This window comes from Muscardinus avellanarius (genome assembly GCF_963383645.1).
Source record: "Muscardinus avellanarius genome assembly, chromosome: 19".
NCBI lineage: Eukaryota > Metazoa > Chordata > Mammalia > Rodentia > Gliridae > Muscardinus > Muscardinus avellanarius.
Window position 1 is genome coordinate 22,239,837 of NC_137805.1, and position 18,968 is coordinate 22,258,804.

General features: G+C 53.9%; 1 protein-coding gene across 1 annotated transcript in view; it reads right to left on the minus strand.

Moving 5' to 3' along the window:
- Positions 1-18,968, minus strand: part of CDH4 (cadherin 4) — a gene marked incomplete at both ends in the record, with an annotated part of 448,166 nt that overhangs the window by 91,752 nt on the left and 337,446 nt on the right. Inside the window, one exon of the mRNA XM_080716474.1 lies at positions 12,642-12,818. Coding sequence (XP_080572600.1) covers positions 12,642-12,818 — 177 coding nt within the window. The remainder of the gene's footprint in view (positions 1-12,641; positions 12,819-18,968) is intronic.

The following is an 18,968-nucleotide window of genomic DNA, read 5'->3' on the forward strand; positions in this document are numbered from 1 at the left end:
GGACGGGTTGTTCCAAGCATGCCAAGTACCTGGCCGGTGCCATGTGGTCTGAAATCCAGGAGAAGGGCGGTCGGAGCTGTCCAGGCCGCAGGGTCCCCTGCGGCACTCTGTGGACACACGGCAGCAACCGAGTGGTCACAGCTTGCTGAGAGACAGGACTGCTCCCGTCCAGGTCAGAGACAAGCCGTGGTTATGCTCAGATGCACAAGGAGGAGGATGAGGGATGCGGACGGGAGAAGGTTCCGTGCCCATCCAGGCTGAAAGCTCAGTTCGACCGCTGCAGTGATGGCACAGACACACTACCCTTCCTCCCCAGCTGCCCACGAGCTGCATCAGGAAGAAAGAGCTTGGCGTTAGAGTCAGTGTGAGACTGTCACATCAAGGACAAGAACAGGGAGGACGAGGACGGTGCCGCCTGCTCCGACAAAGGCCTCTAGCAGACTGTGGGGGCCTCGGAGAAGATGGGTTCCTCGGACACCTTCTCGGGGCCACAGTCCCGTCCCAGCCCTTTGCCATTGGGGGAGGCATCTCTGCACGCCGCCTGGCCTTCCCGCGGTGGCTGCCTCCTTTGCAGCCACCCTGGAGCGGGTACGGCTGGCTGACTAGCCTGAAGCGGCAAGCAGAAATTGCAAGGATAGATTTCCATTTGCATCCCCTCCAGCAGAGCCTGGTTTTCATTCCCTTAAGTTCTCCTTCTAAGTAAAATGCACAGGAAAAAAAAATCACTTATTTACAACTGATAGCTGGTGAAAAATAAGGGGGGTCCCCCTCTGGGTTTGGAGAACTGGGGTCCCTGCTCACTGTCCTGCCCTAATGATCCTCCTCTTCCTCCTCCTCCAGCATCCTGCACAGCAGGGTGGTTGTGAGCCTGCTCCTTGGGCCGGCCTTTGGGGTTTCGTGCCTTCTGTACTTGGAGCTGAGTGACCTTGGGTGAGATGCTGGCCTCTCTGAGCTTGCCGGCTCACCCGGAGCACCTTGGTTAGAGTCTGCACCACCTTCTCCAGGCCACGGGAGGTGGAGCCAGGTGAGGAGGGGCCCCAGTTCCCAGCACCTGTTATTCACTCTTGTTTATAAGAGAGAAGGGGACGCTAAGGGCACCCTTGAAGAGGAGAAAACCAGTTGGAACCCGGTCCAGGTCCACTTGTCCACTTATAGGGTGGGAATCCCACAGCTCTCTCCCTGGGCCTTGTGCCAACAGCATGTGGTCACCAGGCTCATCCTGGGGCCTGCGAATGTCATCTTCTATGGCAGAAAGTGTCTGCAGGTGTGACTGAGTTAAGGGTCTGAGAGGGAGAGGTTGTCCTGGACCACCCATGGGGTCTAGAAGCTTCCACAAGGGCTCTTATGGAAAGGGAGAAGAGATTTGACAGCAGCAGAGAAGTCACATGCAGACAGCAGGAAGTTGCTGTGTCTGGGGTGAGGACAGAGGGAGGGGCGGGAGCCAGGGACATGGGTGGGAAATGGTTCCTCCCCGAGACGGCCCTGCTGCCTCCTGTATTTGACCTACTGAAACTGACTTTAGACCTCTTGCCTTCACCACCGAAAGAGAATAAATGTGGGCTGTTGGGAAACACTCCAGGTGTGGTAATTTGCGATAGCAGCTCAGGATGCCAATTCAATGGAGCAGTCAATAGCAGAGTGACGGGAGCCCCCTTCTGTGCTCCAGAGGCACAGAGAAGGGGCCATGCCCAGGCAGGGTGTCAGGGAGGGAGCCCAGACTCATTCTACCGCTGAATGACACTCCAACCACCCTCCCCCTTTAAAATTTTGAAACAGGGTCTTGCCAAGCTGCCGAGACTGGCCTTAGTACCTCCTCTCATCTCAGCCTCCCATGAACTGGGATTACAGGCATGTACCACTCTGATCAGCAAATCGAGGTTTTGTTTTCCTTACTGGAGATTGAACCCCAGACCTCGGGTATGCCTGGCTCATCTCTATATATGAGCTGCTGGAGCTGGAAGAGACACTCTGGCCAGGCTGCCAGTGTACACCCACACCCCAGTGCCCAGGCTGGAGGTTGCGTCCCTGTATAAGAGCAGCAGGTGTTTCTCCTGAGATGTGTGTAGACCACCATCTCCCAAACCAAAAATGGCCACATGTATAACTGGAAATGGCAGGCTGGCTTTGGGCAAAGGGGCCAGTGTCAGAGCCACTCTGAAGAAGTTTTCTGACATGTAAACCCTAGACAAGTCTTGTGAGAATTAGACTGGGGAGCATTTGCAGCTTGCAAAATATCTGGATATTCGCAGGAATATTTAAAATAATCCTCCATATTATGAAACATGCTTAACCCCCTTTTTTCTTTCTTCTGGAGTGTAATAGCCGGGTGTCAACCACCTCAACATGCTCACCAGTCAGATGCATGGACCTACTGCTTTAAAACTCCCAATTTACAGCTATTTAAATGTAATTTCCGGATAACTGTAATAAGACAGTTATTTAGTTTATTTAAGCTATTTAAATATTATCTGATTATTTAGAAACATTTATAGGGGCTAATTATAAGTAACAGTTGATCAGAAATGTAGCAGCTATAAAATTAATCTTCAGTAACCACAGATCTGACAAGTAGCTGGTATTTATTTAACATACATTAAGAGCTTTTTAAATTTGCATTAAGACAGCCTCAAGCTTAGTGCAGTCTCAGGGGACATTGATTGGGATAAAGTAGCTGTCACCCTGGCCCTCAGTGGTGGAGGGAGGTCGGGTCAGTGAAGGCTAATTTTTATTGACTGCTGGCTTTGAAAGGAAGCACCTAGCAAGTTGATGAGCAAAGGGCCAGGGCTGAGCGGTGGCTGGACTAGGGACAGAGCCACCTATTCCTGTATCTCCCACAGAGAGCCAGCCCCAACCTCCTTTTCTGCAAGGAGGAGGCAGGCTGTCCAGGGACCCTGGCACCCAGGGACACTTAGGCCCTCTGTTCAACATGCTACAGCCCATGAGAGCTGTCCCTTCAGCAAGGGACCCAGCAAGGCAGTGTTTGTCCACAAGGCACCATTGAGTCTGGTGTCTGGGGGCTTCCATGCTGAGCTCTGCACCCTCAGCATCTGTGGACTTACCTTCTCAACCCAGAGGCCTCTGGTGAGATTCAGAACCTTGGATAGCACCATAGCAATAAAGTTGCCTTCTCAACCAGAGGGGCCCCCCCCCCGGGTGAGATTCAGCACCCTGGACAGCACCTCAAAGGCCCGCGGGGCTGCAGCACCCCCCCACCCCGCCCCACAGAGTTGCCTTCTCACCCAGAAGCCTTGGGCGAGTCAGGACCTTGGACAGCACCTCAAATCCCGTGTAGCTGCCCGTTCACCCAGAGGCCTCGGGTGAGGTTCAGCACCGTGGACAGCACCCCCAACATCTTTGAAGCTACCTTCTCACCCAGAGGCCTTGGGTGGGATTCAGCACCTTGGACAGCCGCACGTGTTGGGAACACTGCAGGCTCAGGTGTTTCTCTGCAATCTTAAGTAGCTAGAAGAGGAGCCCGTGGGTCGGGTAGGTGGAGGGTCCATGGCCAGTCCCTAGCCGAGCAGCCAGTTCTCTAAAACAAGAGGCATTGGGAGCCTGTGGGGCCACAGGGAGACCCGGGCCCAGGGAGGGGGCATGCCCCATGACCAGCAACCATCTCCCTCAGCCATTCTTTGCTTCTGCCAAGGGAGATGTGGAGGGGCGGATGCAGAGCTCTTGATCTGGCCCTGCCATTGGTCTAGCTGCGGGCTCAGGAGTGGGCTGTGTGAACTCTGATCTGTAAGGCAGGACAGTCACCAGCCTGTGTCCCAGGCCTCAGAGTAACTAAAGAGAGCCTGCTTTTCATTTCTAGCTCAGGGGTGGGGACAGGGAGACCCAGAGGGGGCTGGCCGTGGACTTCCAGGGTGCCCTGAGACCTGGGTTCCCCAGAGCCCTGCCTTTCTTCTGCGGGTTCTCTGCTCCAGCGTAGGGTAGGGCCTCAGAGGTCTTGTCCAGGTGGCTGTGTGCTGTCTTGATATGAGCCCAGCTCTGCCTAAATGAATGTTTATTATTAATTTTTGTCTCTGGGGTTTGGAGCCAGAGGCACTCTACCTGCAAGCTATTCCCCCAGGTCCTTTTAATTCCTTACTTGGAAACAGGGTCTCACTAGTTGCTGAGGGAGGCTGGCTTTGAAGCCGTGATCCTCCTGTCTCAGCCTCCCTAGTACTGGGATTGCAGGAGTGCAACACCGTGCCTGACTCAGACGTGGGATTTAAAGCCCGGGCTGGAGGAGAACGTGAACTGCGTGTGGCCTGTGTTGAGGGGCAGCTGCAGTGCTGGGTGCCCCCCTTGCTGGCTTTGCCATGCCTGCAGTGGAGACCCCATGGGGTGGCTCTTGGCTTAGTGATGGCGCTGGTGTCCTCCAGTACACAGGGCAAGGAGGGGATCTGTCCACACAGCGTCTGTCCTGCCTGGCCTCCGGGCCTCAGCTGTCCAGTGTGGCTGGGCTCCTTGCCTTTGGGTCTGGCTATGCCCCCTCCCCAGAGCCCAAGAGCGGGTGGCTGGCACCTGCTGCCTCTGGTTGGTGCGAGCTGCCATATGGCGCCCGCTGGGAGCTGACGTGGGCCCCCGACTTGTCACCGTCGGGAAAGCAGCGTGAAATGGAACTAATTTCTCGATGAAGTGGAAGCTTTTCCACTTTAGCAGAAGCCCCTGAAAGCAGTCAGCTCAGCAGCTCTATTTTCTCCTCCATCCTGCATTCTCCCACACCCTACTTTTTAGCCCTCCGTGCATGGAAACCAGCCCCCAGCCACCAAGACAGCTACATTCCCAGGCTCACCGCAGCAGGTCAGCGCAGCAGCTGGACAGAGATGGTGGCCCATACGTGGCTCCCTCGGTCCTCCCCCTGCCAGGGTGGTGGGCAGGCCGCCTCTGCGTGGGGCAGCCACCATGTGCCTTTCACTGGGATGTTCTCTGACTTCTTTGATGGCCACCCTGTCACAGAGACTGCCCTGTTTCCAGCGGTTTTGGCAAATAGGAACTCCTGGGAACTCTGTGATTCCCAGGCTGTTTGCACTTTAAGAGAGGTCGGGCCTGGCCTCCTGGGTGGGCACTGTGGTGGGAATCCCCTCTCCTAGAAGGCCTCCTGCAGCTCCATGGCAGCCCTGCAGGGGGCGCTCTCACACCATTGGCCTCCCATGCCATCCGAGTCAAATACACCATCAACAGACACAGCTCTGCTGTGTTTGGAGTTGGTAAGACCGCCATGTGGTTGTCAGAGGAGCCATGGAACGCAGCCTGCAGTGGAGACGGCACCAGCTACTCACTCTGCTGTATAGACCGCGCGTGGCTGGGCCGGCCCCAGGCCCTTATCCGGCTTCCTTCACGCCCACGCCTTTGAGCTGGCTGGCTGTCTGCCCAGAGGTTCTTGCCTCTGCACCACCAGGCGTCTGAGGCGTGGCTTTCTCGGCCACCTTATCTGAAAGAGCACAGCGCCGCATTCCACGTCCACTTGCTCCTCGTACGCATCTGCGCTCCCTCCCCTTCAACACAGACTCCGCGAGAGCCAGAGCCCGCCTCTCCACCTGGAGAGCACGCAGGCCCAACACGTAGAGGCTCGGTGAATGAATGAACGCGGGATGGCCACCCCCGCCTACCGTCACCATGGCGGTACATGAGGACATGTTCACCATCCCCCTAGGGAGGCCACTGTCAGGACGGAGGGCACCCTGCTCAGCATCCCAGCAAGACGCCCTCCATCCTCATCTTTCCTGAGAGTGGCCTGTTGCAGCCCTGCCCCACTGCCTGGCGTCTTGGCAGATCCTGCCGGCATCCCGGAGTAGCCCTGTGCTCGCTGCCATACCCACAGAGCCCCTGGGGTAGGTTGTCACCTACAACACCCACCATGGGGCGCCCCAGCAGCTCCGTGACCACACTCAGTCCCTGAATATTAAATTGGCGATGGAAATCTAAAATATTAATGTATTCTAATTGAATATTCTCCGATAAATTATCTGAGCATTTGCAGCAATTTGATTTTACTTTCATTTCTTAAGGAACTTTCAGCTGTATAAATACAGCCATTAAAGCAATTCAAGACAGAGAACATTTTCAGCCTGGACGAGGGGCCGTAAACACAAAGGACCTGCACAGGCTTTTCACATGATTGATGAAATCGCAGGGCCCAAGGCAGCGAGTCGCTACATGACTGCTGGCCCCATCCCTCTGGCTTCGGCAAGGACAGTACAAATCCCTGGTGGCCTCGGCACAGTGGACATCACAGGTACACTTGTAGGTGTTGCAGGACCACCCACTGGGGCTGGCATCACACAGGGCAGGAGAGGGCCCTGGCTGCAGGTGACCGGTAAGCCCAGCTGTCCCTCTGTCTTCTTGCATAGACACCCTCTCGACTTGGCCAGTTCGGGGCTCTCTTGTTACCACGCACTATGCAGGCCTCAGGTTCCTAGGGGAGGACAGAGGGTCCCTGGTGACCTCTGGGAGCCACCGAGCCACTGGATTTCTGCTTCCCACTTGGAACTGGGCCCCACAACTACAATGCTGGTGATAGTCCCGACCCAGAACCTCGTGCAGGATTTGGAAGCGGCTTACTTCTCCAACACACTCTGCGAGTTTGCCTTCTGGCAAGACTCAGGCTGAGGATAAAAGCAAACTTGTGCAAAGAGGATCATTTCCCGGATGAACCTAGTAAACCCAGAATTGCTAACTTGAGAGGCCATCCGCGGCTGCTGCGAGAACAGGCTCGAGATGAGGAGGAGGGAGCAGGGGTGTGGGGACAGGCTCTTAAATCCTGGAAGTTGATCCTTGAGAAGACGCCATGCGCACCGTCTTGGGGCCGCTGCCGGTGAGCCCCGGAGGAGCTCTGGGTAAGCACTGGGGCCAGCTGCGGCAGCACTGCTGGGTCTAAGGGCGAACACTTGGAGGAGAGGCCAGAGGCCGTTTCTGCGCAGGGAGCTCACCAAAGCTGCAGGGACAGGTGGCTGGCTGAGGTTATTACAATCCACTCCTAAAGCCAGAGGACTCCGGCAGGCCCAAAGGGACGGAGCTGGAGAGTTTTCTTCTCCTCTTCTCCTTGGTAAATCCTGCTTTGTAGCTGTGCCCTACTACTTGATACCAGCCAGAAACACTTAGAGTTTTCCTATGCCACAGGATGGGCCGGCCCTTGGGAACATAGAGGTCAATGACACGTAGCCCGCCCTGTGTGGGCCCGGGGGCCGGTCGGGTGAATGATCGACACCTTGGCTGGGTCTGCGCTGCAATCTGTGGTGCGGGGTTGGAATGAGACCCATATCCGGCCCATGGCAGATGCCCAGGAACACTTCTGAATGTGAATATGTGTGGCGGAGCTGGCTGGCTGCTAACTCGTGTGATTCTGAAACATGCCTGCTGGGTAACTGGGCAGCTAGCGTGTGGGGTCCATCCAAGATCCTGTTTTCTGGAACCTGAAAGATGTCCGCTTATGTACGAATGATTGACGTGGTTGTCAGTCATTATCCACTGAGACAAGACAATCGCCCACTGCTCTGTCCTCGGGAGGCCTAACTCTCAACCTTGTCACACGGGCCTCCGTGGTCTGACTCGGCCCCTCGGCACACCAAGCTCTGGCCATGTGGGGGACACAGCTTCAGACCCCCCGAAGTCCTGGGTGCAGCTCTTCCTCTGCACTGGACACCGCCCCGACCTGGCTACTTCCTGCCCCTTGAGAATGCCCTGCTCCGCAGGGGAATTTTAAATGGTCTGAAGTTACTTGAGAGCAATTGATAATAGGCAGAGCCCGCCCTGGAGGAAGAAAGCAGCCTGAGAAGGCAGGTTCCGACAGTCACCTTCCGAGGGCCCTCCTCCTGGCAGCCGAGGGTGGGCGGGCCGCAGTGTTACTGGCCACCGGAGTTCTAAGAGGAAGTTTAGGACTGCCAGGGCAGCAGGGACAGGAGACGGCAAGTCCCTGCCCTCTGTGCAGACACGGTGCCCCTGAGCAGAATGGGGACCGCTCTAAGAATGACGGCAGGACCCATCGCCAGGGTCGTGTCCCCGAGCGGTGTCTCCCGAGGCTGTGGTCACTTAACTAAGACTGTGGTCCCCAGGGCCACGGGAAGACCCGCCAGGAGGGCTGTGGCGTCAGCCGCTGCCCAGGAGAGCCGCTTTCCGGCTGTCCTCCTCCCCACCAGGAGGCACACGCTTTTCCCTAGGGGAAAGCCTGTGGTTACGCGGGGTTCAGGGGGAGCGTCTGCCTCTGCTCCCGCCCACCTCTCGCTTAACATACTGTTTCAGAATGAAATGCTCTATGAGCAGCTCCGCAGAGCCTCCCTCCCCTCCGCGGCGGGCTCCCACCTGCTCTGATTTGGCCCTTGCAGGAGGCCACCCCGAAACACTGCCAGGAAGCCTGCCCACCTCCCGTGGATGGGCGGGCTCAAGGAGCATGCCGGGACTGCTGTCTGTGCATTCAGTGGAGCCGGGGGCAGGACAGAGAACGCCAGGTGTGTGTGAAGTAGGTGTGAGTGTGTGTGTACAGAATGGGTGTGTGTGAGTGAGTTGTGTTTATATATATATGATTTTGGTGTGTGTGAGGTGGGTAGTGTTTGTGTTAAGTGGGTGTGAGTGTATATGTTTAAAGTGTGTGTGTGTGTGTGAGTGAGTTGTGTTTATACATATATGATTTTGGTATGGGTGTGAGGTGGGCAGTGATGTGTTAAGTGGAGGTGAGTGTATATAAATATTTGGTGGGGTGGGAATATGATTTTAGTGTGTTTGTGTGAAGTAGGTTAAGTGTGTATGTATATATAAAATGGGGCATGTGGGAAGTGGGTTACGTTTGTGTGAAGTGGTGTTTGCTTGTGTATATGATTTTGTTGTGTGTGAAATGGGGTGTGTGTATGTGATTTTGATGTGTGTGTGTGTGGAGTGTGTCTGTATGCTGACATCTCACAGGAGGACTGGGAGTCCATTTGCAAAGAACGTCTCTTTCACAGAGCTGTGATGGAGGCTCCATCTCCTATTTGCCACAGCTCTGTCTCCACCCCAGAATCCAGCTCTGTGTGGCTGCCCGTCTCCGAGGGCGCAGCGCAGTTGTTTGTGAGGGGAGCATTCCATTTCCCTCCCAGGAACCTGTCAGTGCTGGAACGCGTGCCAGCTTCCCAGTGCTGGGCCAGGCTGGAGTGAGAGCTGAGGGCCGCCAGCCACGGTCGGCACAGAGACTGTCCCCCGTTCCTTCAGCCCTGAGACCGCACCTCACTCCTTCAACTCCGAGCCCATGCCCCACTCCTTCAGCTCCAAGATTGCCCACCATTATTTCCCTCTCCCGGTGTGGGGCACGAGGCACCCCTCTGTGTCAGGAGGTCTATCTTTAGATACTGAGCCAGGGGACCAGTGAGTAGCATATACAAGGCCAGACACCAGAGTACTGTGGAGACAGAGCAGGGCAGCGGGGCAGAGAGAGAGCAGGCTTGGAAGTGCTGGTGATTAAATCTGAATGTCTCACCCGAGTTGCCCGGGCCCATGGGTGCCTTCGCTGGGGAGGGAAGTGCATTGCTAGGAACACCACAGTGGAGACCAGTCGTCCACCAGACAGTCTCCATCTTCCGTCCATGCAGTTGGACTGTAGTTCCCGTGGCCCCTGCAGCTAGGTGTGGTCATGAGACTGGGCCACAGACAAAGGGATATTGGTGAAGTTGAATCATGCCACTCCAGAGCCTGGCCAGCTCTGTGGCCCCCACCCTAGGACTCTGCACGGCTGCAGCACAGAGGCCTTCTCCTTCCACGATGATCAAGAAAGAACTTTTCTTTTGTGAAGTTTCTGAAATTTTGGGCATGCTCCTCTAGCAGCTGAGCAAACCTCATACACACTGGTAGCCTGTTTTGGAGTGACATTCCCAGCCCGGAGGCAGTGCTTCCCACAGGGCAGCCGTTTCAGGAAGTCTGACACAGGTGAGGCAGCTGCTCCAACCACAGCAATGCCAGACTGTAAGGAGCAGCGGCTACATCTGCATGGCTGCTGGCCACTGTTTCCAGCACCAGGGACTCTGTCTTGTCTCACTCTGACACTCAGAGTCCAGTTTGCCATTCCTTTACCCGCAGTTCAAGTTTAGAGAGTGAGCATGGTGGATTCAGGAGTGGCAGGGCAGGGCAGGGCAGGCAGGGGCTCAGGAGCCCACGTCCACTGGTTTCTCCAGACCTGCTTTTCCGAGTTTAATTGGGGAGGGGGCACATTTCCCTGCTCTGTAGCTGTTGAAATCAGAGAGCCACTCTCTTGCTCAACATCCTCACTGCTGTCATCTAAAACAACTGACCACACAACAACTTAGAGAAAGGAAGATGTATTTGCTCACAGTTCTGGAGATTTTAGAGGTTCAGTCCATGTCAGGCTGGGTCTATGGAGCTCTGGACATGGCCGCAGGAGGTAGAGAGAGACAGGCTCTGCTCTCACATCATGAAGGCAGAGAGGGAGCAGAGGGAAAAGGAACCTGATATAACCCCAAGGCCACATCCTCACGGACCCCTCCTCAACCAAGCTCCACCTCCAACAGGGCTGCCAACTCTCTGTGAGATCTTGGAGGACATTATAATTTCAAACCATGACAGCCCATTCCCTGTCAGGGCATTCAGACCAGTGGCCAGCTCAATTCTCCTGTGATGTCTTGAAAGTTCCCCATCACTGGACAACTGGCCCAGCACAATTTGAGGGAAGCAATCTTTCAGCCCGATAAGCCTGACTTCCTTAGTCTCTGGTGCTTTATGGTGGGCAGAAAGCTCACCAGTATCTTTTCCTTAATGGTCCAGCAGGAGACAGACCAGGGAGGATCAGTGAGCCCACTAGCTCCCACACCACCTGGCTATCTTCTTGGATATGGCTCTACCCAGTGACCTTCTTCTTTTTTGGGATATTTATAAGCCTGTCTGTAGGTGGGAAGGGAGGGAGGAAGACCCATGTGTCAGCCCTAGACCACTTTGAGAAAGGTTGCAAGCCAAAGCCATAGAATTTTCCAGCAGTGCTAAGATACTGGCTGGACTCATAAACATACCTTCTTTGATGTGTGAGCAGATCCATCACTGACTCAACAAGCAACACACCTCCTACATGCTGTGAGGATGACTGGAAAGATTCTCCTAGAGTCTGCGAATGGGCTGACCCAATCTGCCCCACTGCTTATATTCACAAACACGGTTTTATTGGCATGCAGAGGCACCCAGCCGTCACCCCTGCCCAGGCTGCTTGCACTCCAGGGCTGCAGGAGCTAAAGTATCTGTGGACTGGTCCAGCTCAGGAAAGGCTAGCTAGCCCTTGAGTAAGAGCAACGCTTTCTCCAAGTAGCAGAGTTTGGAAAGCACATGCTGAAAAGCAGAGGGGAAACCTCATCCCCCAGTCTCCTTGCTTTCTGTCCTGACTGCACACGGGAGTGGCGGTGCACTGTCCTGGCCCGTCTTTAAGACACCCTGATGCTCCTGGTGCCCCTGGTTAGGCACCAAGGGCAGCCTCAGCCCAAGGATGGACTTTCTCAGCTTCGTCTGTCTTTATGGCCAACTCCTATCTAATAAGCCCCATACTGTGCCAGACACGGTCACATAGGAAGCCTTTGGAATACAGTTATTTACATTAAAAATAAATCCCTTAGAGTAAAAATGTAAGTGAATGGTCGCAGGAAGATAGCCACATACTGCAGATGGCTTCGGGGCAGTGAGGTATAACCAGCCATTTTTGACTTCTGCCCTCATGGCTGACGTTGGGATATAGAATTGGGGGACTCTGCATGGGGTGCTGACTTCCTGAGCCCCTAGCTCTGCATTCTAAACACACTGCCCCATTCTGTGCAGCACAAAAAACCACCAGCAGGCTTATCAGCAGGAAGGAGGCGTCGACCCCTAGCGGTGCATGGGGCTTCTCCACAGAGACAGGAATCATGTGATGCAATTTTCACCATCAAATTACTGCTCCGATTGGGTTGCAGTTTTCTTCAGAGGGAAGAGAAAAATGCTAGTCGATGGTTTCAATTACAGAAACACAAACTTGCAGAACAAGTTTCTTCTGCAGAAAAAGTGGCCCAGGTTGGCTATTGAGAGCACTGAGCCAGGCAGACAGCAGAGAAGTGACGGGCAATGCTGGCCATGGCAGCCACCCCTTCAAGGCCTCAGCTCCCACCATCGCACATGGGGAGACAAGCAGAGAGGTGGACTACGGAATAGGCGTCAGAGGCGAAGACCAGATCAAACCCCTGCCCCACCTGCTTCTATGCACCAGCCAGCCTTTTTTTTTTTTTTTTTTTCGGTACTGGAGATAGAACCCAGGGGCATTCTACCTCTGAGCGACACCCCCAGTCCAATTTTTTTATTCTTTATTTTGAAACAGGGTCTCACTGGGTTGCAAAAGGCCTCACTAAGTAGCTGAGGCTGTGTGCGAACTGTGATCCTTCTGTCTCAGCCTCCAAATGCTGGGGTGACAAGCGCGCGCCACCATGCCCGGCTCACCAGCTGGCCGTTTGAAAACAACCGGGAGAGTAACCACAGGTAACAAAGAAGGGCCCTCTGCAGAGAGGACAGCTTCCCCCTGGGCTGACCTCTGCTCTGCACGGGGCTTGCCTCCTTACTGACAGGCAAGTCTCCACATTCTAGGACACTGCATGCGGAGCCTGCCTTGCTGTTGGAGTGGAGACCAGCCCCCACCGAGTCCCTCCTGTGGAGCAGGGGGACCCACTTACCCTCACGAGCTGCTGCGGGAAGGGCCCGCGGGAATTCTCTGGCACGTTGATGGGGGGGATCACCCAGTCCCGCTTCTGCCGCCGCAGGCCCCCCGAGCTCTGGTGCTGGGGCCACGGCAGCAGTATGTCCCTCGGAGGCTGGGAGGGGTCCAGGGCCACATCTCGATTCTTTCCTTTCTGCGCCATGGTTTGCAGGGAGAGAAAAGAGTCAAAGAGGTCTGGTTACATTCTGCCCAAAGGAAAAGGATATCTATTAAGAGAATCTATGTTATTCTTGATTGATGGAAAAAAATTAGATAATGTTGGGAAAAGGAGTTAAGTGGTAAAACAAATCAAGAGAGATCCTCTTCTATATACAATGGCATGGGTTAAAAGTTAAATCAAAAGCCAGGAATGGTGGCGCACGCTTGTAATCACAGCATTTGGGAGGCTGAGACAGGAGGATCGCGGTTCAAAGCCAGCCTCAGCTACTTAGTGAAGGTCCTCGCAACTCAGTGAGACCCTGTTTCAAAATAAAGAATAGAAAATAGGACTGGGGCCGGGCATGGTGGCACACGCTTGTAATCCCTGCACTTGGGAGGCTGAGACAGGAGGATGGCGCAGGTTCGAAGCCAGCCGCGCGTGCTGGCTTAGGAGACCCTGTTTCCAAATAAAAAAATGTAAAAATAGGTCTGGGAGTGTAGCCCGGAGGTAGAAGGGCTTCCAGGAATCCCAGTGCCACCAAAAAAAAAAAAAAAAAAAAAAAAAAAAAAAAAAAGAAAGAAAAGAGGGCTGGGGGTGTAGTTTGGGGTAGAATGCTCCTTGGCTCCATCTCCAGTACCACAAAAGAAAAAAAAAATCAAGGAAGACCTCACCTATATACAGTCACATGATTGCAGAATTGAATGGGGGGGGGACCATAAAAGGAAAAGACAATATAGTTGACTGTTTAGCCAATAGTGTGGAAAAGTGATTTTTATTACTTTTTAGATTTAGTTTTCAGTGCGGGGAATTAAACTCAGTGCCTTGTGCATGCTAACTAAACACATACTCTACCACTAACTGAGTGCACCCCCAGCTCAGAGCTCCCAAACAATGGAAGGAATCACAAAGGACTAGTACATTTTAATTCAAAACTTGTGTTTATGAAAACATACCCCCAAATCAAATAACAAATTTAGGAGACGAGAGTCGCAACAAATCTGATAAAAGGATAATAGTCCTTATACAAAGAGCTCTTACAAATCAATAACAAAACAATAGAATCTTTCTTTTCACAGCAGGAATAGCACAGTAAATACTAATGGTCAAGAGATTCACGTGATGTTCACATCTTTCATCCTAAAGACGCCAGGTCCAGTGACACATCCCCTTCAGCTCTCGAGCTGACAAGAGTGAGCAGGGTTGGTGCTGGGCACGGAGGGGCGTGCGTGGGTCAGCCGGCAGGGGCGATGGCTGAGGTGTGGGGTATGGCGTTCAGCAGCTCAGGCTGGCGCGCCTCCATCCGGGGTCGCAGACGGGGAGCAGCTCCCCGGAGCTCTCCAACCTCCTTCCCCTTCCCTAACAAGCGCAGTGGATACAGAGGCTCGCCTGGAATCAAGTCAGACGACAGCGCACACGTGTCCAGTGCACACCGGCAGCGAGTCTCAGTGTGCCGTGCTGCGGCTCTGGCCGGCCGGGCCTGTGGTCAGCGCGCTCCTCGCCGGCTAGCCAGTGACTACCCAGGGCACCACAATGACCCCATTTGTGCCCACAGCTGGAAATCTTTCCTGGCGAAATTGGGACAGAATCTGTGTCTAAAGCTGTTCACTGTGGATGTCTGAGTAATAGGGAAAGCACTGGGAGAAACCTGGGTATTGGTAGCTGGTAACAGAAAAGTGCACCCTGCACCCTTCATAGCCCGGGTACTCAGTCCCCGGAAGGTCCGCTTTAGCCAGCTGTGGTGGCACAGGCCGGTAATTCCAGTACTTGGGAGGCTGAGAAAGGAGGGTGGTGGGTTTGTGGCCAGCCTCAGCAATTTAGCAAGGCCCTTCAACACTTCATGAGAGCCTGTTTCAAAATTAAAAAAAAGAAAGCCAGGCGTGGTGGCCCATGCTTGTAATCCCAGCATTTGGGAGGCTGAGACAGGAGGATCGTGATTTGTGGACAGCCTCAGCTACTCAGTGAGTCCCTCTGCAACTCAGTGAGACCGTTTCAAAATAAAGAATAAAGAATAGGGTGAGAGGATGTAACTTGGAGGTAGAATGCCCCTGGGTTCCAGTCCCAGTGCTAAAAACAAATAGAGCTGGGGGTGTATCTTAGAGGTAGATTGCCTCTGGGTTCAATCCCCAGAAGACAAAAGAGGAGAAAGAGGACGAGGAGGAGGAGGAAGAGGAGGAGAGGGAGGAGTAGAAGTAGTAGAAGGAGGGCAAGGAGGAGGAGAGGAGGAGGAGGGAGGGGGAGGGAAAAGGGGAGGGGAGGGGAGGGGAGGAGGAGGAGGAGGAGGAGGAAGAGACATCCCAGCCTCAGCCTTGCTCTCTGGACACAGCACCAGCTCTCTGCCTTTTGCAAAAAAGGCCATAGAAACACGTTTCATGCACAGAGGCACAGCTGCCTCCCTGTGCAGAACTGGTCTGGCATCTGCCCCCAGATGGCACACCGGCTGGAGGACAGCTGCCCCGCAGAGGCACGCCCTCCTGCAAGCAGCTGTCTCCGCCAACAGCTCACCTGCCCCAGGCACCTGCCTGGGGGAAGGGCTGGGTTAGTTTTCGTTCTTGGGCATGTCTGCGCGAGGGCAGCCAGCCGGACTTGGAGAGCGACCGAGGAATCTGTGGAGAGACGGTGGATCCCGGCAGCGCCACCTCTGTGGCTCTGGCCTCCAGGCACGTGGTGGTGCAGAGGCCCCCGCTGTCTCCCCGCAGGTGCTTCTGCACCAGCAGCTGCCCGCCGGGTGGGCGCTTGGAATCTCGCGCTTGAAATTCTGTAAGGTTTTCCTGCAGCCATTTTTAAAACCCTGCTTTATCTTCATTTGCTTGGGATGAGCTTATGTGGTGGTAATTTCCCCAGTGTTGTTTAAATAAATTGCACATATTTGCTACTATTTTAAAGCTGTGAGACAAATGTAATAACAAAATCTGGTGCAAATCAATGCCAGACCTGCACAGGCTCCTGCCTGGAGATGCGCTTCTTTGGAAGAAAACCGTCAGCGACAATGAGCGGTTCCCCGGCTGCAACAAGCATGTTCTTTGGAACACAGATAATCGGGGGCCCTTTCAGAATATGGCATATAAACAGCGACGCACAATTATACTAATTACAAAAAATGCTTCCAGTTCCTCTCAAAAATATTTCCTAACAGATGTCACCTGCTGATCCGTGTCATTCTGTGTTTCTGAGTGAACGGTGGCTGAACGCTGGGCTCAGATTTGAACGCGAGCTCTTCTCTTAGTGAATGTTAGAGCGCGTCCACAGCATGCCGATACATGCGCTCTGCAAACACATGTGCACGCAGGTGTCTACACACTTAGAGATGCATGCATACAAGGCATATGTGCACGATTCATGCACACTCTGTCTGCGTATATATCTGCACAGGTTTGCGAATACGTGTGTGTTTATGTATTATATGTTGCTCACGCATATGTGTATGGTTTTTTTTTTTGTGTGTGTGGTACTGCGGATGGAAACCAGGGGCATTCTACCTCCGAGATATACTGCCAACCCTATTTTTACTCTTTATTTTGAAACAGGGTCTCGCTGAGTTGCAAAGGGCCTCACTAAGTAGCTGAGGCTGGCCACGAACCGTGATCCTCCCGTCTCAGCCTCCCAAATGCTGGGATGACCAGCGTGCCCACTGCGCCTGGCGGCATGTGTGCATGTTTATGTCTCTTTGTGTGTAAGCTATCACAGTTTCCTCATAACTAGCAACCCAGCAGCATGAGGGGTTCGCCAAAGCCCCGCTGTAACTAGCGGGGCTGGGGTGGGTCTCTCTTGGCTTTATAGAATGAGGGGTGTGAAGAATGTTCCAGAACACCGAACCATGGCAAGACTTGATGTGGGCTCTGCCTCACACCCACGCCATCTCGGGTTGCTGGGCTCACCCCGCACAGTGGAGCAGCTCCGTCCCTCTTACACAGACGCACACTCACTCAGACGTGGTTTCCTCAGCTGGCTCACCTGCTCCCTCCCCGCTGGGCCCCAGGACCCGCCATGGCTGCAGCTACACCACTGCCCAGAGCCCGCAGACTCAGCATTTCTTAAAGACCCGCCACACCTCCCCTCTCTCCACATTTGTGTGGGGTTTGCCGCTTTGAGACCCGGGTGCTCTGACAGCCAGGGGCGGCTGCCCGTGCCTGGGTCAGGGCACCTTCCAGGAGCCCAGGCACAGACACAAAGGTGGCTTCCGTTTTCATTTGGGAGGCTGAGGCCCGAATTCATGGGTACACTGTCTATGAATTAAAAAAACCCCAGCACTTCTCCCAGCACCGTGCCCCCATGCTGCGTGTGGGGTGCTTCAGCCCCTTATCTGTCCCATGGTTTTGTGCCCATAAGCTCTGGGCAGCTCTGCCCACCCCCGCGCCCTGCGCCTCCCGTCAGGGAGGGTGTTCTCTGTGCCCAGCCATGACTTGATCGACTGTGCTTTCCAGGTGACATCTTGAGGGCGGCGCAGGCTGGCGAGGAGCGGGGCCATCCCCTCCCGCCGTCACCACCCGCAAGATGAATAATGCAAAGCTAGCCAGGTGAAGGTTTTAAATGATCACCATTTTTTTTTGATAAAGAAAAAAAAGTAAAAGAAAGTATCAGGCAAAGAATATAATCAGATGCCTCCCCAATAGACAGGCAGAAATTATAATTTATCACCTCTTTCTATTGTCCAATCAGTCATCTGTTAAGAGCCCTGAATTCAGAGAGTCAAGTAGGAGTCTTGGCTTTTTAGTCGATGGGCTCATAAAGCACTCGGGTAAGACCACAGAGGGGGTGTAAATAACCAAGAGGCGGCCTTGGGTGAGAGGCGCTCTGGCTGTGGGGTCCTTTCTCTGCCATCTTGGTTTGAGGTGGTCACAGAATGGCTTGTAGGCAGACAGTAATCGACATTTTCCAAATTTCCTTGTAATAGAACTGCATCTGCATAGAGATGCAGATATTGGTGTGATGGGAGGTTGAGGACCACGGAGAACTGAGATCAGAGAGAACCCTCCCTCCTTCCCCTCCCTCCCTCTCTTCTTTTCTTTCTTGGGAATTGGAAATGAATCTAGGGGCAGTCTACCTCTGAGTTACCCCCTGGTGCTTTTTAAAAATTTTTCTTATTTTTATTTTTGGTACTGGGGGCTGAACCCAGGGATATTCTACCTCCAAGATACACCTCCAGCCCTATTTTATTCTTTTATTTTGAAACAGGGTCTCACTAAATTGTAGATGGCCTCACTAAGTTGCTGAGGCTGGCTGTGTACCTGCGATCCTCCTGTCTTAGCCTCCCAAGTACAGGGATTACAAGCGTGCACCACCATGCCCAGCTTTTATTTTTTTTAAATTTTGAAACAGGGTCTCACTAAGTTGCTGAAGCTGGCCTGGAACCCAGACTTCCTAATGCCCCGGACTCCCCACAAGGCCCTGGCTGCGTGTGCTGGATCCACTCGCTGCAGGTGCCCCATGCTTCTACAAACAGAGAGAAGCAAGCGTCTCTGTTCCCTGGCAGAGGTCTTTACCCCCCTGCACCAGCAGCCGCAGCCACCGCGGCAGCGTCTCTTGCCTCCAGCTCCGGGCACCTGTGGCTTCGTGCGCAGCAGTGCCCACAGAGCACAGGCCTCATCTCAGACCTGGTTCCTGCTGGCCCGGATGGCTCTAATGTTCAGTATAGACACAGCCAATGCCAGCCCTACAAATAATAGCATGTCTAAGGGGCTGCTGTTCTGACGTTATTGATTGCAGAGGGATCTAGCGTCCAAGCAGACATTTGGAAAATGATATGCGATCTCTGCATTATGACTGGGTACGACGCATGTTGGAACGGGGAAGAGGAGATGTAGCCCCCAAACATCAAAGTGCTGTTTATGGCTCTGTTTCTCTGCCTTGTTTCCCAGCTTACGTCGATCCCCGGAGCCCAGGCTAAACATGCTTCAGTAATGGAACGACCCGGGCCCCGGGCCCCAGTGTCAACTGGGGGCTGGCTTTAACGGTGGCTCATTAGAGTTCTTAAGGAAAAAAAGCGGCACACCGAGACCGACATGGATAGTCCACTCCTTCATCTCCAATTCCCTTTTCAGTGTACCTTTGAGAAGGGTGCGCTGTGTGCCTGCAAACACGGAGGTTTAAGATATTTAGCTAGGGCATCCTCCGCAGCCTCCCAGCCGGTTTCCATGGTAGCTAAGG